The sequence below is a fragment of the Micropterus dolomieu genome, linkage group LG09 (genome assembly GCF_021292245.1).
Source record: "Micropterus dolomieu isolate WLL.071019.BEF.003 ecotype Adirondacks linkage group LG09, ASM2129224v1, whole genome shotgun sequence".
Classification (NCBI taxonomy): domain Eukaryota; kingdom Metazoa; phylum Chordata; class Actinopteri; order Centrarchiformes; family Centrarchidae; genus Micropterus; species Micropterus dolomieu.
In genome coordinates this window covers 6,683,255-6,709,761 of record NC_060158.1, presented here as the reverse complement: position 1 = coordinate 6,709,761, position 26,507 = coordinate 6,683,255, and the positions used below count along the sequence as shown (strand labels likewise).

General features: G+C 39.6%; 1 protein-coding gene across 10 annotated transcripts in view; it reads right to left on the bottom strand.

Moving 5' to 3' along the window:
- Positions 1-26,507, bottom strand: part of LOC123976835 (POU domain, class 2, transcription factor 2) — a 99,906-nt gene that overhangs the window by 1,568 nt on the left and 71,831 nt on the right. For 5 of the 10 annotated variants that reach the window (XM_046059195.1, XM_046059194.1, XM_046059196.1 and 2 more), the window contains one exon: positions 18,297-25,469. The exons of 4 other annotated variants lie outside the window; for them this stretch is intronic. In XM_046059195.1, coding sequence (XP_045915151.1) covers positions 25,081-25,469 — 389 coding nt within the window. In that variant the 3' untranslated portion in view covers positions 18,297-25,080. Of the gene's footprint in view, positions 1-18,296; positions 25,470-26,507 lie in introns of those variants that run through there. One more of the 10 variants, XM_046059200.1, reaches the window with a different exon arrangement.

Below are 26,507 nucleotides of genomic sequence, written 5' to 3'. Positions count from 1 at the left end.
ATCGGAGTCACAGCACCAATGTAACCGGCCCCGAGGTTGTACTGCACAGTCCGGACTTGAATTTGCAACCTCAGGCACGGGAGGTGGATGTGCTTATGAGGACGCAATGGGTGCTAGCGGCTGTCGCTAATGCGTCTCTTAAGGTGTTGAGGAGTGATGTTTACTCGCTGCACAGCCTGGCTGGGTACTGTTTCATCTTGTCTCTGTGCTCATGCTTGTAAGCAGATTTTTGTTACTTTTGGACTAGCTAGACTAGCTGTTTCCCTGTTTCCAGGCTTTGTGCTAAGCTAAGCTAAGCTAACCAGCTGCTAGCTCCAGCTTCATATCAGCTAATATAAGAGTTGTATCAATCTTCTCATCTAACTCTCTGCAAGAAAGTGTCAAGTGTCCTAAAATGTCAAACTTTTCCTTTAGTTGTTTAACCACGTGACCAACAAAAGGTCTGAAAATTGTGAATGGTTCTAGCTGATGTCTTAAAAGTGTATTTTTTGTGCGACCAAGAGTCCAAAACAAGATATTCAGGTAACTATCACAGCAGAGTAATAAAACAGCAAGCACTCACATTTGAGAATGAAATTGAGACATGGCACAGTAAGGAAAGCACAGGTGTAATAAAATAAATGATGGCTGAATTCCAGCTTCAGGGTCCCGGTAACGTGCAGGCCGGCTCACTGTCATGGTTTAGTGAACACTACCTAGATTCATTGTTAATGTTTTTAGTAACATTTATGCTTTTCCCTCTATGACAAGTCTGCGGTGAAAAAAGACCTATTGACCAATTGTTTAAGCTCTAGTGTGCATGTATTTGTAGAGTTGTGGCTTTTCCTCTCTATGCTCTGCTGCTGACCTTTTGCTCCACCTGAGGACACATCAAGACAAACACCTGGAGAGAGGGAAACGTGAACGGCCCAGCTGTGTTTGATCTGCTCAGCGTGACGACATCAGAAAGTATGATGTGTTTGTGAAACCACAAAGCACCAAAAGAGGGAATAAATACTAAGATTTTGCTCTCAGAGAGTAAAACTTGATTTACGGTCATTCTAATCTTTTACAGGCAGGAAAACTGCCGCTTTACTGGGAAAAAAATCTAGTGAATAATAACATAATGCAAATTAAACTGTATCTCATTTTGTTGTTTTAGTGTTCAGCAACCACAGGAACGTGAAGCTGTGTAGGTGGGGAGATACCACTGTAAGGAAAGAAACATTTAAATCAAAATACACCTTCCCACCAAAGCTTCATTAAAAATAGTGTTAGTTCTCCAATGTGCTGGTGAAAATGTTAAATCCCTGAGAATCAGATGTACATGCTCTTCCTCACACGCTCATCATACTTTTTAGCTTTTTAGATTTATGCTAAAAACATCTGACTCCTTATAAAATATATTTAAGAGGTGGGATAAAGTGTCCAATCATCAGAACGCTTTACTGGAAAAGGTCAATATTTAGACTGATATCAAACTTTAGACTGGTATCATTAGTCTCCCTGCAAAACCTGACTCAGTACTTTGTATAACAGCAGGTCTGCCTAATCAACAACATACTAAGTGGCTGCTTAAAGTTTTTTTATTTTGTTGTTTTCTGGTTTTAAATGGTTAAACTTGAAAGACCAATTTATATTAATATTCAATAGTGCGTGCTATAATATGTGTGCCTGACTCAGACTAAAACAATCATATAGATTTTGTCCTTTTTGATTTGTCTTCTGTATTAGATATGGGTCACTGTATCTACTTTTTGTTTGTAAAAAAAAAAGAAATATTGTGAGAAGTGAAAGACGGTTCACTTCCAACATACAACAACAAAACACAGCTTTGGGAAAAATGTCGCCTTAAATACAACCTTGTGTTTCACAGCAAGTCTTCATCCTCAAAAGTGTGATGAGTCCGGTTGAAATACTGTGCTAAAGAACTTTCATTGGATTTATAAGCCAATTTCTTCACCCACAGCACAACAACTTTAAGCAGAGCTGTATCCGCACCGGCTTGACATTGTGTTCAGAAGCCAGCAGTGAAAAGTTGTAGTGGAAATAATAGTTTGTTGATGAAACAGGAGGGATGCTGAGTGAGCGTCTGTAGTGACGATGGCCCGGATGGGGGATGCAGACAACAGCTGCACGTGAAAGCAATGGCAACAAAAGCTCAGCAGGAGATCTGATGGCTATATACGTGTGAATTGGTTGTGTGACTGGGACTAATTGATCACCAGAGTCACTATCAGTTCATTACAGAGGTGGTAATAACCCTAATCAGTAAACAGGAGCAATCAATCACTGCTGATTGGTAAATGATGAAGATATATAAGAATGGCAGGATTAATGGATGAGGATGTTATAACTGTCTGATCAGTGGGAATTTGGTGATAATGCTGTTGCACACTTGAAATCATTGGGTTAATATAGCACTGACACAATACTGGGCTAACTTTACCCACTATAAATGGCTAATAAAAATAGTTTTGACCCAGTGGGTTTTTTGTAAGTTATTGTTTGCCTATTTACCCAAACTAAGGCTAACTATAATCCAAAAAAAAAAACGTCGTTTTGTATTGAGATGGTTTTGACCCAGTGATTTTTAGTGTGTGGGGAAAAATCATATAAATGTACATTTATATTGCGAATAAAGCATGAAAGTCTGCTGCATCATATTTAAATAAATGGCTCACAATGTGAAGATAAGGTATTTTTCAGGTTTTGCCCCATTAGCAAACCCAACCAAATAGACCTACGTTCATGTCTTTGTTTTTTCTAAGTGTTTTCTATCCGAGGAAATGTGGCATGTTTTAAAAATGGAAAATAGGCCTGAGGGGGCAAATGGTAACCGAGCCACACCCAGGGTGCGCAGTACTTACCCTCAACAACAAAACTGTAACGGGAGAGGCCTTTTCAGACCAGCCCCATCTGTATGCATAAGAAAACACACTCACACACACACACACACACACACACACACACACACACACACACACACACACACACACACACACACACACAGAGTAGTAGAGTCAAAATGAGGCAGCAAGTGTGTTCGTGACAGCAGAAAACGTTTGAGTGTGCCGGAGGGGAAAGTTTTTGCCTGTGTCCCTGTTCGTGTTTTGTGCTAAAGATAGAGTGATGAAAACATTTTCCATGTTGTGTTCCTCTGCTCTGCACCATGACCGTATGTTTGTGGAATAAGGAGGCCCTTGTCTGCGTTTCTGTCTGTCTGTCTGCCCCCTGGCCGGTCAGATGATGTCTATCTGTCTCTCCGTGGAGGTCTGTCTCTCTGTTGCTCGTGCCTTTCAGTCAAAGCAGGAGGACAGTCTCGGATATGCAGATACGATAGAAAAGAAAGTTGAAAATGCAGCAAAGAGACACATGTGGAGAGGTTTTAAAGAAAGGAAAAAGGATAAAAAAGATAGAGGTCAGGAGAGGAGATGAGAAACTACCAAGGGTAAGTGGACGAGGAGGGGGAGAGAGGGAAAGAAAGAAAGAAAGAAAGAGAGAGAGAGAGTGAATGGGCCCTTTGTGATCAAAAGGCTTGTTTATTTTCTTGGCGCTTGAACTCTTCAGGAGCCACATTGGGCATGTCTGCACTGTCTAGCTCATGGGCTCAACGCCTCCCCAACATCCCAGCAACCGGCCCTGAATCAAGAGCAGCCGGGCCGTGTCAGAACCAAAACAAGCACCTAAAGCATGGAAAATGTCATTTTAAACTGTTTGAGAAGCACTTGTTTAAACATCCTGGGCACTTGAACGTAGTCAGAAGGAGAGAAAGTGCAGTCCAAACTTAGTTAAAACAATGTGTGAGTTTCACTTGCAATTTTATTGAAATGTTTCCTCATCAAAGTGGTGGAAAGAAAGTATTACTCTTAAGTACAATTTTATGGTACTTACTTTAGTATTTCCAGTTTATACTGGTTTATACTTTTACTCCCATGCATTTCAGAGGTCCATTCAATTAATCTGATAGCTATAGTTACTAGTAACTTGACTAATTTTACATAGAAGACTGGACTTAATAAAAATATGTTTTAGAATTAAATACACAGCTGTATATAAAGTAGGTTAAAACAGCTTCTCCCTGGCTTGCTGCAACATTAAAATTCTGCATGAATGTATCAATAATAACAGAAATCAAATAATATATAAAAACAAAACATATTATTGGGGCCATCTTCCTGCAATATGACTACTTTTATTTTAGATACTTTGCATACATTTTAACTAATAATAATATTTCTTGTACTTAATCTGAAAGATCTTCTTTCACCACTGTCAAATTCCCAAATAACTATGTTTTCCCAGAATTAAAATGTGACAAAAGTACATACATTTAGAACTGGTTTCCCATTTTAGCGATTTAATGTCTGAAGCATTTGAGCCAACAAAAATAACCATTTGTCATTTCCATCTTCATTTTTCAACGAGGTTTTCCATGTGGTCTTGCTAAGCTACCTGCCGTCTTTCAACCAAATCAAAAATTTAGCTATTTGAAAAACTTGCAGCGGAGAGCAGCGACAACAAATGGCAAAAAGACGATTTTGTTTTGACAGCAGAGGCACTTAAATCATGTATAAGAGAGATGGTACAAAATAAGGTTTTAACTGCATGCATTTAAGCCATTAACAACCAGTTTCCCTTTTTATTTCCCTTGTAAATCTTATAATTTCACACTGCCCAAAGTATTATGTAGTATAAACTGTAGATTATGTATTCTGTCCTTCCAGCTTTTCATTTAAACTGTGCAATGTTTACACTTAGTTAAATATTAAAACTCCAAGAGACTTTTTGACTGAACTCAAGAGGCACTAGCTTTTCCCAGGGATTTGTTTAGTGTCTGTTCAAACTGAGCCAACCTCAGTTTGCTGATGATGATTGTGAGATGCAGTTGAAATAAGTGCAGTTCCATCTAACGGAAATATTTTACGTGTCTTGTGCATCATTTTATGAATCCCCCAAAGCCAAATTCATCCTGACATTTTTGGTCGTTTTTTAAAAGAAATATATAGAAGGACACCACTAGAAATGAAATCAAATTTTGGTGGGTTTCTGATGGGCTAAAGAGGTTTAAGACTTTTACAATATTACAAATTTGAACACAGTGCTACCTCTTGTTAGGAACAAATACAGATATTTTAGCTTATTTCTCCAAAAAAATATTGGTAAGTAAATTACAGTCTCTGAAATAAAAAACAACTTTGTGTAGCACCTGTATGATGACGTCATCCCCTGCAGTACTAGAGCTGAAAACTGAAAAACTCCTACATAACACTTCATTATAATGCATAACATTATATTACCGTAAACTTCACTACATTACATGAGGGGATTTTGCATCAAGCAGACACAGTCGTAGAGTATGCAGTCACTCACACTCGGACACAAACACTCTCTGTTCCCTTTTCCCCCTCTGCCTCTCCCTCTCTCTCTCCCTCTCTGTGTTTTCTGTCTGTCTCTCTCTGCCACTCTCCTCCAGCTGGTATTCACACATGTGTAATGGGATTAACACGCTCCTGTGCTGGGGAAGAGACAGAGGACAGAAATGGAGGAAAGAGGGAAGGATGAGGCCATGGAAGAAATGGGGGAGGAGGAGGAGGAGGAGGAGGAGGAGGAGGAGAGAGAAGTGAGAAAGAAAGAGAGAGAGGGGGCTAAAAAGGGGAAGGTTGAGGGGGAGGAGAGAGCAGGTTCCTGAAAAGGAAAACAAATGTATAGAGGAAAGAAAGAGGGGTGGCAGAGCTCTTTCCATTAGCTTGTTATTAGGCTTCAGGAGGTCACAGAGGACGTTTCAGGTTCATTTGAATTTCAGGGAGAACATCCCCCTTGAAGTCCTATCTGCATACAGTCAGACCAAGATTTATCTCAATAATTAACTAGTAATCAATAATAAGCCATCTCATATGCTAAAATTAGCAATTGCACTGAGCTGATCATTTGTGGCAGATTATCAAAGTCAAAATTGAGCAAACAGAAAACAAATCAGAGCAAATCAGAGTTAGAATCAATCTGCAAATCAACATCCAAGGAAAACGATCTATAGCAACATGCAAGTACAGACTGGTGAGTGTTATAATAATAATAATCTTTATTTTTATGTAGGTTTTCAGCTCACAAAAGGTGTTGAATCACTAAATTTGACTGAAAAAACAGAGCTGATATTGCTCCCTGACATAATAGTAGCCATGCAGATAGCTTGGTTTGTGTCTAACCAGGGTTTAAAGAATCAATGTCAAGATTCATGCCCGCCACCCCAATATAATCGAGATAAATGGAAATTCGATTGCAGTACTCTCCACACTGATAAATGCAACAGGACGGCTCGGTGGTTTGAGGTGTTGACCATGTATTTACAATGTTCCTGGTTTGAGTTCAGCTGGGGATCTGTGTTGGATGCCATTCTCCATTTCTTTCACTTTTGATTTCCCCATTCAGCATATACACGTCTTTCCAGAAACAGTGTCCCCTCTAGGCCTACACACTGGATAGTTCACAGATGTCACTGTCACCAGTTTTCATTGAAACAAATTTCCACTGAAAAAATAGAGGTTTGTCAAAAATTCTTTTACCTAAACTGACTGTACTAAATCACCACTGTCACTGACCGAATCACTGGTTTTCAAAAGTGGAGCTCGCCACTGGTGACTGAGAGCAACGTTGTCAGCTCAGAAGTGATTCACAGTTCGTTTACTTCCTTGTTAAAAGGCTATTGTGATGACTATGAAAACGTTATCCTCCTGTTTTAGTGTGGACAAGGGAAAGAGAGCTCTTGGAAAATGGTTAGGGGACTGTGTGACAGCTTTCTGTCTCTTCTAACCCTGTCTGTGATCAATCATTATAACCAATACAGCAAATCACACAGTACAGACATTGTCATATGCTATGCTATGTTTATGAACAGAAGGGAACAGAACAGTCTGTCCCACTCCTGATCAGATGTGGGCTGTGATGCACAATTTTGTTGTGTGAAGACAGAAGTAGGATGAAGAAGAGATTTTATCATTTTCCTTATGCTTCAGTAAGCAAATGTGGACTTGAACTCAGGACTAATGCCTAAAACATACTTTGAGCTTTATGAATCTGTCACACTGTTATTCTGACTTGCAGAATGATTACCATTTGAAAATGTTTTGTGCTCACTCAATAGTTTTGGCACTAATGAACCATGGCAGATTGTTCCCTGGCATAACAAATAGCACAGGGGATCCTCAAACGCTCACTACGTGGCCAAGTGGTGGGAACAAAGGGAAAAAAGGGAGCATTTAAATAGGTGCAAGTCAGACGCATGCTAGAGTGACATTCAATAAACCTTTAATGTGGAGAGAGATAGAGGCCACATTCAGTCCTCGAGGAGGAAGAGTGACTGCAGAGAGGAATGTGAGAGTTATATTTGACCTATTTGTGGCCGTGTGCCAAGTCTGAAATGGATAGAGAAGAGAAGAAGAAGAACATGAGTAAGGGAAACCAGAGATTCACAGTACACGAGACTGGAGGAATCAGCGAGTGAGGGAGAGAAGTGTGAGTTGGCAAGACGGAGAGAGGGGAGAAGGGGACGACGGTGAAAGAGAAAGCAGAAAGAGTGAGAGAGAGAGCGGAGGGAGGATTAGAAAGTCGGGCAGCCAGTCAGTCAGAGTGAGAGCAAGGTATGTGTGGAACGGTGTCAGTCTATATAGAGCTCAGTGTGTATGTGTTAACAGTCTCCTCTGTCTATCTCTGGAGGAATTCCCTCTTCCTATTCCTATTGGCACCACGCACCGCTTCCGCCCATAATACACTCCCCAAATACCCAGACAGCTCCGTCAACTGCGTCAGTAAAGAAACACACTGCCTGTATGTTAAAGGGAAGCTGCAATGTGGTGTATTAAGACGGCACATCATCAATCATGTTCCTTTCTGCTGCATGTATTTTCCCAGAATTACTTTTAGCAGTCCGTAGGTAGCATGCTTGAACTTGTTCAGTCAGGTGGGTTATTGGGGCATGTGCAGTATATAAATAAAGCTGGTAAAGAGTTTATTTACACTATGGGTTGCATCAATGCATTTTGGCCACTAGGAAGTAGAACAACTTAACAAAGACACACAGACCTAATATAAAAAAACTGGCCTTAAAATGTTGTTGAGGCTAATGTGTTAGCAAATAATAGCCTGCTTAAACATTCAGCCAACATGTAGCTGCATTGGTATATCATGTTTTTGCAGCCTGATGAATGTATTTACAATATTCACTGGGCTTTTTTTAATCTTAGGAGTTGGTAGAGACCAAAACAAAGCTAAAAGCAGAGTGAATACTGGACTGACATTAATCAGGTGGCCAGAAACACAACTACAAATGAATGCTAATGTTGCTACGTAACTGCTGGATGTGTAACGTTTAACATAACAACTAAAAAGGTGATTATACATGAGTGTTGTGTTTACAGATTGCTGCCACTGCTGTGAAGTCACTAAAAAGCTAATATTGCATGTTTAAAGCTAATTCTAATAAACTACAGAGCAGAAAAAAATCCAACCCAAGATAACAGACACACCTTGCTACTGTGGCCTTCAGCAAACCTATAAGCAAACAATAGGCCACTTATAAGGAAATTTCTCACCAATACAACAATTGAGACTATTGTGTGACTTTTACCAAAACCTTACAACTTTTATTTTATAAAGTTAACTTTTTTTCTGCTACCAATCAATCAAACACTAACTTATTAGTGCCATTCAAAGTGATTTACAGGATGGCGGCCAAACTAGCAATAGAGACAGTAGAAAGCACACAGCAAGACAGTGAGTAACCTACTCACACAAGATGTAAAGAATATAGAGATATAGGATTATAGTATTATCATAATAGTGACAAACCAAGTAACAAGTAGAAAGTGGCTGTACAAAAGTTAAGCTAAGAAAATTACACCTTCAAGTAAAAAAGTCTCCATCCAAACTGGCTGTAAATCACTCTCATGCAACACAATAAGTCTTAAAAAGCACTGCAGTAGTTTACAATTTACTATTCAGGATGCTTAATCTCCATCGAAACTGACTATAAATCACTCTCAGCAAACTGAATTAGAAGTCACATTTAATTTAGTATTGATTGCGATGCTAACAGGCTCTTTGCCCTCCAAAATCTCACACTGGTTCATTCATACGTTTTACTGTCTGTTGACAGCAGAGACAGAAAAGAATTTGAAAGTGGACAGCACTAACACAGTGACAGGCCAATGAAAATACTAACGAGGTGCTTAGATTTTGTTCAGTGTTGATCTAAAAGTCTGCGGCTTGGATGCAAAAGTTGCAGGCGCAGGAGTGTGTAACTTGTGTTTTTCCTGCTTCGACTCTCATCTCTACTAGAAGTTTTGAACCTTTCTATTGAGGGAGGTTTGTTGTCTTCCAGCACGGGTCTACTTCACTACCCACTGCATTTATCTGTCCTAACTCACCACCTCAGTTTCTCTTTCTTCACTTCCTTTTCGATATCATCTTCTCCCTTTTCCTCTGATCCTGTTCTTCGTCACTTGACCCTTTCTCTGTTCAGTTTCCTTCTCCACATGTCTTGCTGACAAGAAAACAGATCTGAAATTCAGCAGCATTCCTCCCCCCCTTTCCTCTCATCCTCCGTGTCTTAATTGTTTGAATATAATGTATATATTTAGACTGACATGTATAGTCTACTGTCTTGTACCATACAGGCATGGGAGGCTCTGCTGTATGTCAACACTTGTCTGTACCTGCATGTCTCAGACAAATTATAGTTACAGTACTAAGAGATTAGGATGACTCCGACTCAGATTGGTTTTTTCAGTCTACTTTCTATATTTGAATAAAAACAATTTAAGGGCCTGACAAAGTGTTTTGTTGGCCAGTTCCACAATCATGACTTGACTGTTTTCTGTCCTATAAAACTTGAAAAATTGCGTCACAGAGAAAGTTTGGCTGCTTAGTTTTTCCCTCTACTCAAAAGACAAAACCTCTCTATCATTTTCTAGTTATTTGCATTTAAATTATTGTCTTTTATACTTAGATATATTTGTGGTTTTGGCTTTTAGCTGCCAGTCTTATCCAAAGTAACTAAAACTGAGTGGTTGCGGTTTATTGTCTTACAAAAACACTTGACAGACAGACAAATCAGTCGTCGATGCGATCAAGTCTTTGACCTTTTAGTTACAAAACGCTCCCTCTATCCACAGGGTGATCCTGCCACCTACAATTATGGTGATTTCTTCCACTGTTTGCAGTTATAAATCGCTGCGGAGGAGAGTGTTGGCAAAATGATGTCTCGAGTATTAAATATCAAATGTTGGGTTAAGGCAGGGTGGAGTGTGGTGGGCTTGGCTGCACACAGTTACGCTTGGTTGGCTTTGGATTGAGACTGAGTTTGTCTGAGTTGGGTTGAGATTGGCTGGCACAGTGTTTGTGTAGGTTTGGCCCGGTTGGTGGGGTTGGCCTGGGCGGGAAGCAGCCTATAGGCCCAGCAATATGCAAGAGTCTCGCTCCTTTTGGCTGAAGTCAAGAGCGTGATGGCAACAGACATCACACTAGGACTGCGGTGATTAGCCAGACCGACAATGCGCCAACCAACCAACCGCAAGCAGCCGGCCACCTACCACACACTCCAAGAGCACAGTTTTGTTTCTATAGCTACAGAGTGACTGTGTGCATCACGGTGGTTACCAAGGGACGTTGTGTCTGGAGGTGTCTGGATTAGAGAACCTCAGAGAGACAGTCGAACGTCAGAAGCAGATGTGGTGTTGTGTTGGCTTGCGTATTTACATTTTAGGCGTGCAGCCATGTGCTCTCTAGCAGAGACAGGAAGGCGGGGGGCAAATCTGGAGGCTGGTTCACACCAAATCCATCAATCCTGACAATCAGGAGGGGAAACCCCGATCTGAGGGAGGCTTCTGACACTTTAACCAAACCAGTCTGCTCCCAGACTGATCTGTGCAACACTGATTACACCAAACATGGAGAGTGGTGGAAAGCAACTACATTTACTCAAGTATTATACAATTTTTGAGGTACTCATACTTTGATTGAGTATTTAAATTTTTCTTACTTTATACTTTCCACTACACTTCAGAGGGAAAAGTTACACTTTTGCTCTAATACATTGAGCTAAAGCTGTAGTTGCTTTTTCAGATTTTGCATTAAAACAATTAGATCATATTGAACATATGATCTAACTCACACCACATGATATTCAGGTATGATATGCAGGTATAGTGAAATAAAAGAAGAATGTTTCTCTCTCACTGCAACAGACTATGTCTAATTGACTCTGCCCTCTCCACCAGCGGAGACGGAGTATGGAAAACACTGAGTGACGATACACATGCCAACATATGTGACAACATGTGACTGGGAAGTACTGGTCACAGTGGTGACAAATGAATGCTGGTACCACTGGAGTGCAGGCTTGGTGGGCCCAGACTGCAAAGGGCACTCTGTAAAATATTAAAATCAAGAAAGTCTCTAGTTGTATGTATAGGAGATGGTTGTCACACTTTTTAAAGACGTGTTACAACCCACCCCACCCCTGTCAGCCAATGTTTAGCTAGCTGTGTTAGCATAGTGGAAAAAATGCTTCACATGTTGTCAAAGAAACTACATTTCAATCTAATGTAAGTCAAACAATTTTATCTGTAATAGTACAGATACTAAACAAATTATAGTCTTGGTCAAACAATTTACTTACTGAATGTACCTGTTTACAGTCCTGAGTAAGTAGGTAAATACTGAAATGATCACATAACTCCTATCTTATCTCTAATAGGTGGAGTTGGTGTTGTTACAACTCTCCCCATGTTACAACCATACCCGGTCTCCCCTGTCTATGAGTTGTTAGCTGTTCCATCGAAGAGACATTTCCCCTCTAAACTAATCAAACAGTTTAATTTCTGTCTAAAATAATCAGAGAAAAGTCCAGAAAATTAATACTTACTACATTAATAACCTTACTAGCCCTCAGATTTATCATGTGAAACTTTGGGTTGCAAACCACTGGACAAAACTTAACTGTATATAAAGTAGTTACACCTATCTCCACCTCAAGCAGCTACAACAGTAAAATGCTGCTTACACATTGATGCATCAATATTGACAATTCATAATGTGATATATGATAATTTATCAGCTACAAGTACTTTTAGTTTTATGCTTTAAGTACATTTTCCTAATAATACTTACATACTTTCACTTAAGTAGGATTTTGAATTGAGTCCTTTTACTGTCTTTTTTACATTACACGTTTTTTACACGTAAATAATCTGCATACTTCTAAACATATGTCATCCAGACAGGTCCTGAGAAATTAATTATTGGCTATCAACTGAAGCACAAATAATTTGAGGATTACCTTAAATAAACATAATTTTCTAAACAAACACAAAAACAATCCAGGAGCATTAGAGCATGTAGTGTGCACAGTTTGTCCAGTAAATTTAATATATATTCAAAGTAACTCAAATCAGCGTGACATGTTTGTACCGATTTTACAACACAGACAGTTACATGTGAAATGTAGCAAAACGCTCTAACTGCTACAACATGAATTTACGATTCAAATCTAGACAAAACCTCATTACATTTAGTATAACAGAGACCGAGAGCAGATAAAATAGATTGTTTGTCTGCAGTAGCAAGTGCAGATGACAGCTTTAACAAGTATGTCTTTTGCTGATTGACCATTGTGCTTTGAGTTTGTCGGACAAATTTGAAGTATCAGTACTTTACTTGAGTAGTCCCATTTCATGACACTTTCTGCTTCTCCTCCACTACATTTCAGAGAGAAATAGTTTGCTTTTACATTACATTAATTTTTTTAAATACGCAGCTGAAGCGAAATAAAAATATCTACTAAACTGGAGATACAGTATAAGGTTTCCACAGAAAACTAAGGCAATACTCTGCAGAGATCTTACATAATGCTCTTAACCAATAACTTGCAATGAGTGAGACAGTAAACTAAGATTAATGTCCTTGAAAATAACATTCTCTTTAAAGAAGCTCCAGAGTTGGATTTGCAGAATTCTTGTAACTATGCCTAATAATCGTGACAAGAGCTAAGGATCTAAAAGGCTGCTTTTATCTATTACAGGAGAGTATTTTAGTTGAAATGTGGTGGAAGGAATGTGATTCAAGGTGGTGTTTTTTATTTTATTTCTCAGCCTTCAGATAAAGACGGAGAGTGCTTTGTTTTCATGACTGTAATGGGATAACATGCTAACACATCTAGAGTTTTCAAGTCCTGACATTAGATAGCTTCATCATTAAATTCTGCCACTAAACAACTCTTCCATTGTCTCATTGTGGTAAGTCATGCTTCTCAGTTTTTTCATGTATTTCTTAGTTTTACGTGTTGTGTCAATTTGTCCTTCAAGTCACAAAAGTAGCAGTGTGCAAACTAAATATTGCACCTCACTAGTATTAAAAAAAAAATCTATATCTTCCATATGCAGATACTGTGTACTCAAATGCCATTGCGTATAAATGATAATAAATTAAGACCACATTAAAAAATATTTCCCCAAAGACAGAAAATATCATGACTTAATTTCTGATTTTCATAAGTGTAAAATTAAAAACGTCAAACAAATCATGTTCCCACTGAAGTAGGTGAGGCTCTTGTGTTATCATGATCATTTATAGTTTTTATAGTGAATGGACGCCATCTAGTGGTGTTTGAGACACTGCAACTCATCATACTGCCCATGCTGACCGCTGAAGTCACAGTGAACAGTTTCCTCCCACAATATATAGATATAGATATATAGATATACATTTGGCTGTTGCTGGAAACACAGCAACACACACTCTGTATTAATGTGGTTTAATGAGTTGTTCCATATGAAGAAATTACGTATAATTTAAGAAAAATCCAAAGAATTTTAGAAAGTTTAGGAGATTTAATGGGCAAAACAAACCCAGTTTCTGAAAGGGTGCTATGAGAAAACAAAAACCAAACATTATTTTAGTACCATTTTGGTATTTTGCTCTTTTACTTCATTATTATGTACTTTTTTTGAGAGGTTGTTTACTGTTGGTACATATTTGTTTATTATTGTGAGTTATATTGTTTTGTGTGTATATTCTTTTGGGAGGAGGGAGAAAAAAATATCAAAAACATAAAAGATACAAAAAAGTTTGTCTGACAAATAAATCCTGAAGATCAGGAAACAGGAAAGTTATCATCATTTGCTATGAAACTATTCTGCAGGTCATTCCTGCCACTCTGCAACCTCTACACCCAGGCGTTCGGTGCTGTGGTCAAACTAAAGCTGCTTATTTCACGGCTGCTTCACACCTGGTATTTCAATTTGATTCTTAAACATTTGGCTCATTCACATCTGGCACACAGAGTGTGTAAAGGAGCAAATACAGAGGTTCATTCATGGTTACGTAGCAACAGAGCATGAGAGAGCGAGGATGGAGTTTGGACTGAGAGCGACTGAGAGTGTGTGTGTTATAGACACAGGGAGAGAGACAGAGTTAGTTTCTTCCTTGCAGCAGGCGAAGCTGCTCCTGAGGGACCTGTGGGTTACAACATGTTAGTTCCCAGAAGAGAGACTGGGACTGCCTGGAAACACACGCACGAGGCCACCCAGATCTGAACCACCCAGGACCAATAGCAGCATCATTATTTCATGAGATCAGTTCATAAGGGAGGCAGCTGAATGTCAAAACTACAGCATCAATTTCACACAGAAGCCTCATATCTGCCTTTTATTTCACCACCGCTGGCAGATGATGGTAAAAATGTTTCATCGACAACTGGGACAAAGTCAAACTAAATACAGTGTAAAATATCTGAGGCCTTTTAGACCTTAAACCTCAGATTAAACGAAAGTGATATTAAAAAGCAAAATGACAAAATAAGGAAAATAAACTTCAGATGAAGCAGTGTGTGTTTTTCCTGTTACTATGTAACTGGTGCAAATGGGCATTAGATTTGACCATATATCTCAGCACCCAGTAATTTGCTGGACAGAGAACTGAGAAAACTCATTTTTACCCTGAAGCCATCTGTATGTGGAGTTGGATGCACTGTTACGGTTTACTGTAGATCGCAGGAGCTGTGTGAGATTTTGGTTTGGCTGATCTGTGACAATAAAAAGTTGCTAACCACTCTGGATCCAACTCATGAAAAAAAAGAGCAAGGAGAAGATGAAGAAATAGGAAAGGAGGAGAAGGAAGCATGTAGTTTTTTGGGAAGAAAACAAGTTCCATCTTCTCTCTCTAAACAATAACACACTTTAAGCTACAGCTGCTGCACTGTGGAGGACTGTGGTACTATTGGGCAGAAATAAGTTGTGAATGTGTGCAGAAGTGCCGCTAGAAATCTCGGACCCTCTGAGCTAGAGAGAGCACTAAAACATTAAATATCTACAATCCCTGGCAGGTTACAGGGCTCCTGTCATTCTCCGGGCCCCCTGAATGATTCAGGGGTTTCCCTCCCCAATGGCACCCCTCAACATGTGTGCTTAAAATCATCCTGCTATGTCAGCAACTCTCAACAAACCTCAAAAAATGTGAGAGGATTCAGAAGAAAACAGTGCAGGGAAAGGAAAGATGGCAGAGTGAAAGACGTTTGACTGCATTAATATATTTCCAGCAGAAAGATCTTAATTTGATGTTTGACTGTCTTTCCGAGCATAGCTTTAGAGTAATATTGTCTTATTGTTTTAAAGTAGGAATCAGAGAGAGAAAGGATTTCTTTTCCTAAGAGCTTGTAACAAAAACACTACCTTATCTGCACCATGTGGTAGTAGCAGATACTGACAACATATTTTAGCTGTTTCCAATGGACACAAATCTCCTGACCCTGTGTAGCTAATCTGAAATGAGAAAATACTGACATTAGTTTGCAGTTAAAATAAAATATTAGTGTTATGAGAGATGGGGAAAAGTGGTCCAGAATTTAAATAACTGGGGGTTTGAAATAAAAAAGGTTCAGGCACTGGAGGAGAAGAAATATATATATATATATATTTATATATAAGCCTTTATTTAATCAGGAATGTTAATGGTTTAATTACAGTTTCCACCTCACAGTGTCTTCATCGGGGTCAGTGTTTTAAATCATTAATATAGCAGAACAGATTTAGGCTTTTTTGTCCACACTTTGCCTGAAAGTGCCTTAAGGGTGTTCCTTGTGGCTCTGTTTTGGTCTTTTGAGAAAATTATGTTTAACTGCCAACTGCTCCTCTTTGTTAACCAGTAGTACCCACTAGTCCCTACCATTCTCTGATGCAGCACTTGGGTGTTTTAGACAGCCTGTCTTCACCCAGAAAATGACAACATAGGTCGATCGTTGAAGGGCTTAAAACCAGATTGAGTGTTTCAGTGCATGTGGAAAAACAACCAGGTGTTGGATATATATAACCACAAAAATCCTATTTTCGAGGTGGTGGGTAGGGTGGATGATAGATATTTAGGCAACCTTCACCCAGGAGACCGTTTTTTGTGTTTTGTAGTGTTTATTTTTATCATTAGCGCTAGCTATGTAACTGTTAAAGACATTGACAACCCCCTTACCTTAACCATCACAGGGCGTGATTGTATGCATGTCGACCGGAAACCTTATCTGCAAGCAGGTTGATGTGCTTGTGTAGCACTGAGGAACAGAAAGGTCCTCATTGCTACCTTTCGTGACCTACCTAACGTGAGGGTTTTTTGAACATTTTTTATTATATATTTTCATGTGACAACACTAAACAAATGTCACTTTGCTACAATGTAAAGTAGTGAGTGTACAGTTTGTATAAAAGTGTAAATTTGCTGTCCCCTCAAAATAACACATCACACAGCCATTAATGTCTAAACCACCAGCAACAAAAGTGAGTACATCAAGTGAAAATGGGCCCAATTAGCCATTTTCCCTCCCTGGTGTCATGTGACTCGTTAGTGTTACAAGGTGTCAGGTGTGAATGGGGAGTAGGTGTGTTAAATTTGATGTTATCACTCTCACACTCCCTTGTACTGGTCATTGGAAGTTCAACAAAAAAGAATGGTTGCTCAACATAAAGATGTGCCCAGGCTGTAAGAAGATTGCCAAGACCCTGAAACTGAGCTGCAGCACAGTGGCCAAGACCATACAGCGGTTAAACAGGACGGGTTCCACTCAGAACATCTCGCCATGGTCGACCAAAGAAGTTAAGTGCACGCGCTCAGCGTCATATCCAGAGGTTGTCTTTGAGAAATAGATGTATGAGGGCTGCCAGCACTGCAGAGGTTGAATGGGGTGGGGGTTCAGCCTGTCGGTGCTCAGACCATACGCCGCACACTGAATCAAACTGGTCTGCGTGGCCTCATCTAAAGATGATGCACAAGAAAGCCTGCAAACAGTTTGCTGAAGACAAGCAGACTAAGGACATGGATTACTGGAACCATGTCCTGTGGTCTGTTGAGACCAAGATAAACTTATTTGGTTCAGATGGTATCAAGCATGTGTGGCGGCAACCAGGAGAGGCGTACAAAGACAAGTGTGTCTTGCCTACAGTCAAGCATGATGGTGGGGGTGTCATAGTCTGGGGCTGCATGAGTGCTGCCAGCACTGGGACGTTACAGGTCATTGAGGGAACCATGAATGCCAACATGTACTGTGACATACTGAAGCAGACCATGATCCCCTCCCTTCAAAGACTGGGCCGCAGGGCAGTATTACAACATGATAACGACCCTAAACACACCTCCAAGACGACCACTGCCTTGCTAAAGAAGCTGAGGGTAAAGGTGATGGACTGCCAAGCATGTTTCCAGACCTAAACCCTATTGAGCATCTGTGGGGCATCCTGAAACGTAAGGTGGAGGAGCGCAAGGTCTCTAAAATCCACCTGCTCTGTGATGTCGTCATGGAGGAGTGGAAGGGGACTCCAGTGGCTACCTGAAACCCAAAAGGATTAAGGCAGTGCTGGAAAATAATGATGGCTACACAAAATACTGACACTTTGGGCCCAAGTTGGACATTTTCACTTAGGGGTGTACTCACTTTTGTTGCCAGCGGGTTAGACATTGATGACTGTGATGTGTTATTCTGAGGGGACGGCAAATTTACACTGTTATACTAGCTGTACACTCACTACTTCACATAGTAGTGTCATTTCTTCACTGTTGTCACATCAAATATTTACAAAAATGTAAGGGGTGTACTCACTTTTGTGAGATACTGTATATGTCGTTTTGGGAGGCATTAAAAACACTCATATGCAGTAGATCGACCTATTCTATTTTGTTTTCTATCATATGTCTGGTCTTATTTTGTCTTTTACAATTTCGACATTGTCATTCTTGAATACAATTATTACAAAAAATAAATAAAAAAACAACAAAGACACAGGAGATGACTTTGGTCTAAATTCGCACTTTATTCCTAACACTTACAGGTTTGTTTTGTCCCCGTTTCCCTGGCCCCCAAAACAACAGGCACACAGATAGCGATGAGTTAAGGGACAGTAGAGAACAGTTTCAAACCCAAACGTTTCCAACAGAATCAGGTTATAGAATCAACTCAGACAGAGAGAGCCTCGAGGTCAAAAAACAGCATATTGTAAGCATACTTCAAAACAGAAAAAAGGACCCAAAAAACAGATACTAAAGCTTACAGAGCAGTGTTTGTCTCATCTTTTATGTTCATCACCACCATCATCATCACCATCATTATTAGGCTACATTAAAGAATACTTTTGGAGTTTACAGCCATCTTAAAAACGTAGGAGTTGTACAACGTGGAGAAAAAGAAAATCAAGGTGAGAAGATACAGTGGAGCTCTTTGGTTTTCACTATTGAGGTTTTTTTTCTTTAGCAGTAAAATCTATCTTTGCTGTCCTCTTAACCTTTGGATTTAAGCTGCATTGTAGAAAAAATAGAAAGGAAAACGTTTCTTTTAAATTTCTCCTAAATAAATGAACGATAACATGGGGCAAACAAAATCGACTGAAATTACTCTCTCCTTTTTTCCACTCTGTTATCAGTTATTACATTTTGTGTTCTCAAGGCCAAAAAAAAAAAAAAGTCTTTTATATGTCACGGTGACTTGAAAGTTGAGCATAGTAGTAAAATTAACATTCACAGCCACAGAAGAACTACAGTAGAAAACTGTCAAGGCCTGAAGTGCTTTTATTATCTGACAGTGTTTTTATATTAATGTCAGGCGCTGGATACTTTTATTTTAGCAGTTACAGTCCCTAACAAGAATCCTGAATGTTTATATACACATGGTATGACTGTGAGTGTGTGTGTTGTGTTTGTAGTGTAGTGTCTCACTGTGGTAGTTTAAACTTTGGTATTATTCTCTGTCCACCACAGCCGAGTCGGATTACACAGGCACACATACAGACAGAGCTGCACTGCTGTCGGAGAACCCCCCCCCCTCCCCCACAAATCTTAAAAATATAAATTTGTATTTTCTTAAGTTTAATCTGACATCCACACAGTTTTTCAGCTCTGCAGTGGATTTTTAACGGCCCAAGTAACACAATGCTCGAGCAACACACTAAAAACATAAATTCACATTTTAAGTAAAAACACGAAACCTGGAGTTCAAATGTTTTCCTCCGACAGCAGTGACGAATATACACACACACCTTTCTCTCTACAAAGCACAGCCACATCCTTAGCACTTCACTGAACTCCAAACAGCAAGAGGACATGGCGGTGTATTCTGTAGGTTAAAGCCATAGGAACAACTGGTTAATGAAAATCTTTGTTTCTCCTTCATCAAGATAACTTGCTAGGGCCAGTTTCACATCCCTCACTCCTGAGTTCAGACAAGTCACGTCTTTTTTTTGTATTTTTTTTGTCATTAAAGCTTGAATGTCTATTTGGTTTTTTCATCAGAGTATCAGAGGTATGAGTTAAAACCCTCGTCCTGAAGTGGGACGGAGGGAATCAGAAAGCTTTTTAGAGAGGAGAGGAGGAGACGTGAACGGAGGAAATTCACTTAACAGGACAGAAATGTTGGATTTTAAACCAAAACACTGGGCGAAAGTTGGGAAATGTGACAACCACTGACATGTTTAACCAGTTTTGAGTGTGTGAAATTGAGCTGGGTCAAACAGTCAGTTTAGTTTATTTTCCAGTGCCAGATTTGCTGTTTGGAATGTCCTAAAGCAGCAAATTTAATCCACCAGGATCGGGTTGCAAGAGCTAAAGTCCATTACCAAGTTTGTGTGTTAAGTCCTTAAATTCTTAGCCACCACTAACTAGTTTTAGAGTAAAAGTGATTTACTATATCAGGTTGCACCATAAAAAAGACGTTTTAGTAGTGACAAGATAAGTAATAAAGACTTTAGTAATATGTAAATCAGGAGGCACCGTTAGCATCACAAGCTGTGACATAACTGGCAAAATATGACAGTTTTAGGGGTTATCTAGATATTAAAACTTAACTGCTAATCCTTGTAATCCTGTAAATGTAGGGATGCATACTTAAAGAAATAGTTTCAGAGTTTGTAGTACTCATATTCAATTATGCTAATCCAACAAACACCAACAATAGCATTTGTAATGAGAGATAGCTACAGCTATTTTGTGTAATTTTTGCGAAATGTAATGTAAAAGTTTAAGTTTATATCACTTTGTAAAAGTATTTTGATCAATTGTCAGGTTAGCTATGTCGACCATAGCTCTTTGACTCGTCAGTCTAAACAGGTCAAACATATATTAGCACGCTAACGGAACTAATGTTAGCTATGTAACAGCAACACCTGACAGTTACTGGATGTAAATAGTTACGTCTTTGACAAATCTGAACTAGTTTCAGTGGTGCAACCAATTTTAACAATTGATATGTAAATATCTACTTAGTAAAGACTTGTTATAACTATGCTAAGTTTGAACTAATAAAGAGCTGGTGCAACTGGCTGTGTACTGCACCTGACACCATGGATGGTGATCAATAATGACAATATTTTAAAAAGCTTGTTAAAATCAGTGCTAAAGGGGAAGTAAACATCACTGACTGAAGATTACAAAACTGCAACACACACTCCAGGTTCTGCATGATATGGGAAACATGGGACAGTGAACTTCAAGAGATAATTTCCCCACAAAGCTAATTTGAAAACTTCATTTCCTCCGTCACAGTTTCCCTGCTACTTTCTCTCTCTGTCTCAGGTTACAACAGTATGTAGGTTTGGTTTTGCTTTGAAACATTCTTTTGGCATCTTCTCTTCTTGTCGTGATCTCAAGAACACCCCTCTCTGCAGACACAAGCCTCACAATAACCCCTGAAAAACTATTACAAAGATACAGAAAGACATAAATAGAATCCAATAAATACATAAATAAAGAGTCAATAAATAAACAAGGTGAGAGACAGAGAAGTTCATAAAATACAAACGAACCGTTTTTCCCATCCCCCAAAAAGCCTCCCCTCATACAATAAATACATTTTTTCCAACAAAGAGCCCATGAGAGATAAACAGTTTTAAAGCTTTTGGTTCTCAATAAATCAAGTCATCGTCTTCGGTCGTCACGATAATAGCCCCAGCCTCTTTATACATCAGCAACAAGTAAGAGCAGTTGAACATAGATTATTTTCCCCCTACAAAAACCTAAAATAACTAATACATTCCCTCTAAAAGTGGACGTTAACAGCCTTTAATCCGCCTCAGACATCAGCATCCCCCACATTCCCTTCCCATATCATCTTCATCATTGGTTGCCTCTGTCTGTTACATTAAAGCTTAACTCTATTTTCAACCTGGGCCTTGTCTTTTCCTTCCACCAGAGTGATCCATTCTCCCAAAAATACCACCAACTGCTTCACTGTAGAGCTATTTAAAGGAATCTGCAGGCAGATTTGGATGTTTTAGCCTATTAACTTAAAATTAAACTTCCATTATTGATGAAGGTTCTTACTTTCCAGGTGACCCCTGGCTAACTTTCATTATTAAAATCAGTGCGATGTATGAAAAGCAACTTCACAGTGAACCTATTTTTTGGCAATGTTTTGTTATCATGTGTTAATACTGTTGTAATCACAGACTATCCCCTAAAAACATTCCCTTAGTGATGCATTCAAGGAAAATGATAGATTTTAGTGTTCACCAAAGTCAACATCACAAGAAGCATGTCTTTTTCAACATGTATTCACTTCTCAATTCTCACTCTGTAAAGAAACATCTGTTAATGACAGCTATTGTACAGTCAAGCTTCAGAAGCAGACTGTAAATAATAGTAAAAGTTATCTGATCATAAATAAAGTAAAAAGACTGCATTTGTCATCTTTTTGCAAGATGACAAATGTGTTGAAAATGCTGCTTTGTGTTTCACTTTTGGATTAGAATTTTTGGGAGTTTCTATTAGAAATTAACTGCATCTACGCACTCAAAGCAGCAGGTGAGAAAGTTGAAGACGATAAGTATGATGGGCGAACTGTGTGAAAACGGGGCGAGGTTGAAAAGGACCAGAGTTTTGCTTTTAACTGTCTAAAATAAGCATTGAGAGAAAATTATTATTAGTTTGTCCAACATGTTAATGTGACAGAACAGAGTCTTTTTGTACAGTTTGGTTTGTATCAAGAGAATTATCTTTATACCAACAGATGCTCACACAAGCACACACACACACACACACACACACACACATACATGCACAAACACACTCTCTCTCACACACACACACACATGCGCACCCACTTCAGCTGAGCACTCGTACAACTTGTGCATTGGTTTGGTTGTTCTATTTGGTTTGGTTGTGTGTCTAAAAAGTTTTGCTTTTGGTTTTCAGTTTTGGCTTTTTCACAATATTCTGGATCAACTAAAAAACATTTGTTTTTTTTAAGTCTCGGAAGCTACATTTTCACAGTTATTTTTTAACCATAAACAAAAATAAAAAACCCAGAGCACAGCCGAAGAGACAAGAAGATATGAAAATAGGCAACATGTTGCCAAAACCCACCACCTCCCCACCCTCCCTCCTTCCCGCCGCATAATAAGTAGAAAGCAATGAGACAAATTCATACATCATTAACAGACACACTATGGAAAGCAAAAACAAAAATATATATATTCTCAAAGTCAGTTTGTTGAGGTTATTTCATATTTTATCCATCCAGGAAAAAGAAAGTGAGAACAAAGCCGAGGTCGCTGGCAGAGGGAGGGAGGGAACGATTTCTGTCTGTCGATACAAGAACAGCAATCACAGCTAAAGACGAACGGACAGACAGGGCCTTACTCCCCCCTTTTCTCCCCTCGTCCTCCTACTCTTTGTTTGTATTTGGTTTAGTTACGGTTTAGTCACTCATACATAACTAGTAGCAGTAGTAGTAGCTTTTGGTTTTGGGTTACTTTTTGGTTTTTTGGTCCGCCGCTTCTAGCGCACCTCCTCCTGCTCTTCTCCCTTCTTCTTCTCCTCCTCCTCTTCTTCTTGTTTTCCCCTGCAGCTTTTCATACCTTTGGCTCCTGCGCTCCTGACTTCTTCTCCTTCTCCTCCTCCTCTTCTCCTCTTTTCTTTTGGCCCTTTGATCTGATCTTAGGAGACAAAGGAGAGGGGCAGATGGGAGGGAGGGATGGAGGGCAGGGGTTTGGGGGCAGTAAGGGGAACGCCGGTGCTTCACCTCTTTCTTTTGTTCTTTTTTTTTTTGGTTTGGACTCTTTCTTACGCTTGTAGTGTGTGTGTATTTTTTTCCCTTTGACACTGCTGAGGTTTTGTCTGGACACTCGTCTCCCGGGCGAATCCAGAGACAACGCTGCCAGAGGCGATGCTTTGGTATCCAAGAGTGACTGTCTGGTGGTAGATGAGCAGTCTGGAAGATGACATGATGATGATGTGGGTGTGTATGGATTGATAACAAATAAAAGAAGGCAAATAATGCTGAAAAAAATGCCAAGACTGTCCACATCTGCCTGTGGCTTGTGTGAATCCTCTTTGTAGGCAGTATAAATACTGTTGAGTGTGTATATGTCAGTTTGAGCAAACTTTAAAGATAACAATGAGATTTTTCATAATGATAATCATGATGATAATGGTGATGAAAATCCTGATAGAAAACTTCTTTATGAAGAGAAAATTAAGATGTAAATTATCCCAAAAAATCAACTTATGGTCTTCACATATGGTTGGTTTTATCCTATTTATGTGCCAGAAGGGTGGGTATTTAATGAATACCAGAAACCTCAGGCATTCACAAGAAAGCTTTTTAAAGTTATTTTCATCTACAGTCTGTATGGATTGGCATCTTACCTGATGCTAGTAATTATAGTAGTAAACCCCACCCATCTGCCACTCCAGGCTGGATAAAACAAACACTGCCTGTTGTAATGTAAGGTAGGTTCACACTGTAAAGCTGTAAAGAGAGAGGTAGGTAGATATCCTGCGTATGAGATCAGCTGTAAAACATTAAACTTACGCATATGGCAAGAAATACCATAAAGAGTGATGAATAGAAAATAATAGAAAAATAGATGTTTTGTAAATCCTTAACTAAAAATGAGAATAATGAAAGTCCTGACTAAAATGGAAAATGTTTGGCATGAAGTAAAATGGAGTGCTGAACTGATCCTGGACAGGTCAGAAGTTTGAACTAAAGCTTTTCTCTCCGTTTGTTGTTTTGTGTCTTTTTTGGTTTTCAGTTTTTGGTATTTGGAGATTTTGGTTTTCATCTTTGTAAGTGTGTCTTTCTCTTCTAGCATCTTTTTTTAAATTTGGTTGCAACCACATGACCTTCCAAGGCTTGTTTAACAAGTCTTTTCTTTTTGCCTCCCATTACTCACACACAGTTTTGCTTCTCATCCCTGCCCTCAGCGAGTTTATTTTTTCTCCAGCCGATAAAAAGCACGGTGTTCGATGCCAAGCAAAAGCACTCCTCAATGCCACCTCTCCAGCAGTAGATCATTATTTGGTTTCAAATGTCCCCCTCCGTTCTGCAGTTCTCTCTATCCTCTCCATCCTCCCTCTCTCTTTGCTTCCTCCCCTCATCAATCTGTGTATATTTTTGGCTTCAGAAGACTTCAGCGGGGAGACAGAGAAAGAGAGAGACGAAATCAGAGATGGATCAGACAGAGAGATGGCTTTGGTTGAAAGGCGACATTGTAAATTTAGATTTTTAAAGCTCCTTTAACGCTCTGCTTCCTCCTCTTCCTCCTCCTCCTCTAATAGGATACTTTGGCTGTCAGTCAGCGATCACTCGGCCATGGCCCCTCCCAGGGGCGGCGGTGAGGCTTCACTGAAGGAACAGAAAGAGGCGGGACTTGAACAAGGAGATGTGGACTCCTCTGGGCATGAGGTTGGGCTCATGAGGCCGCTGGCGCCGTGGGATGGAGATTGGGAGAAGGGGGGCCTTGGGCCGCATCCACCACCACTGCTGCCACCCCCGCTGACCAGTCCAATGGCAGGCGTGGAGGCTGTCGCCATAGAGCCGGTCACCATAGGAAGGAGGGTGGGGCGGTTAAGGAATAGGGAGGAGCGGAAAGAAGGGGGGACAGTCGGACCCCCAGGTCCACCCAGAAGCATGTGACCAGCTCCCCCCTCAAGGCTGGAGATGGGCAGTTGACCGCTGCTGGCTGCCAGTGCTGGTAGGGTTGGAAGAGAGGAAGATGAGGGGAAGAGGGAAGGAGGAAGATGGAAAGAGAGATAAGACAAGGGTTGAAAAGAAAAGAGGAGGAGGAGTGGGAGGGAAAGATACAGACAGGAAGACAAGAAAGTCAAGAGAAAAAAAAGGGATTCAAAACGAAAAAATAGAAGAAGAGTGAAAGGAAGAGCCGACAAACAGATGTTGTGGCATTGAAGAGGATAAAGAGGGTAGAGATGGGACACAATAAAAATGCAGAAAGGACAGAAGAGGAGGTGAAGAGAAAGATGGAGAGAGGGATTATTGGAGGCAGAGGATAAAAAGAAGAGGAAAGAAAAGCCGGCAGAGCAGATGAGTAAAGAGAATAATGTAGAGGGCAGAAAAAGACAGAAAGTAAAGAGAAGTCAGTAAAAGGTAACATTTCAAACCTGGATGCTGCAGATAAAAATGATGACAAAAGACTGCAGAGTAAGTGGACTTACTAACACAAACAGTGAAGCAACTTTTATACACTGTCTCATCTATAGCATAAATATAAATGACTGATAGGCAAGTATAAATTATGAAATGTCTGTTCACCCATCACACTTTCTGTAGTAAAAAGTAGTTCCATTCAACACAGTTGTCAGTTTGTTCTAACACTAATCCTGGAAAGACACACTGTCACTTTTTTCATGTTGAAATGACATTTTTCTATGCTGTGAGCGCTACACACAAAATTCAATTTTATTGCAGAAGTCTCATAGAAAAAAAAGAGACAGAAATCTAAAAACCTGCAGATAAAATTATTGCCATGGACAGATACAACAACTACAAGTAAGTAGAAAATATGTTTTGATTGTAATTTGGGTGAACTGATCCTTAGAAATGAATATGTTTCTATTTACATTTGAAGGTAATGAATATTCAACCCTATAATGCAAGGAGATAATTGATCAGCAACAACGTAGATGGTTATTTATCTTCACATGCACATGCACAGAAATGTGTACTTCTACAGGATGATGAAATAGATTAAGTCAGATGTTTGTGAAAGTTT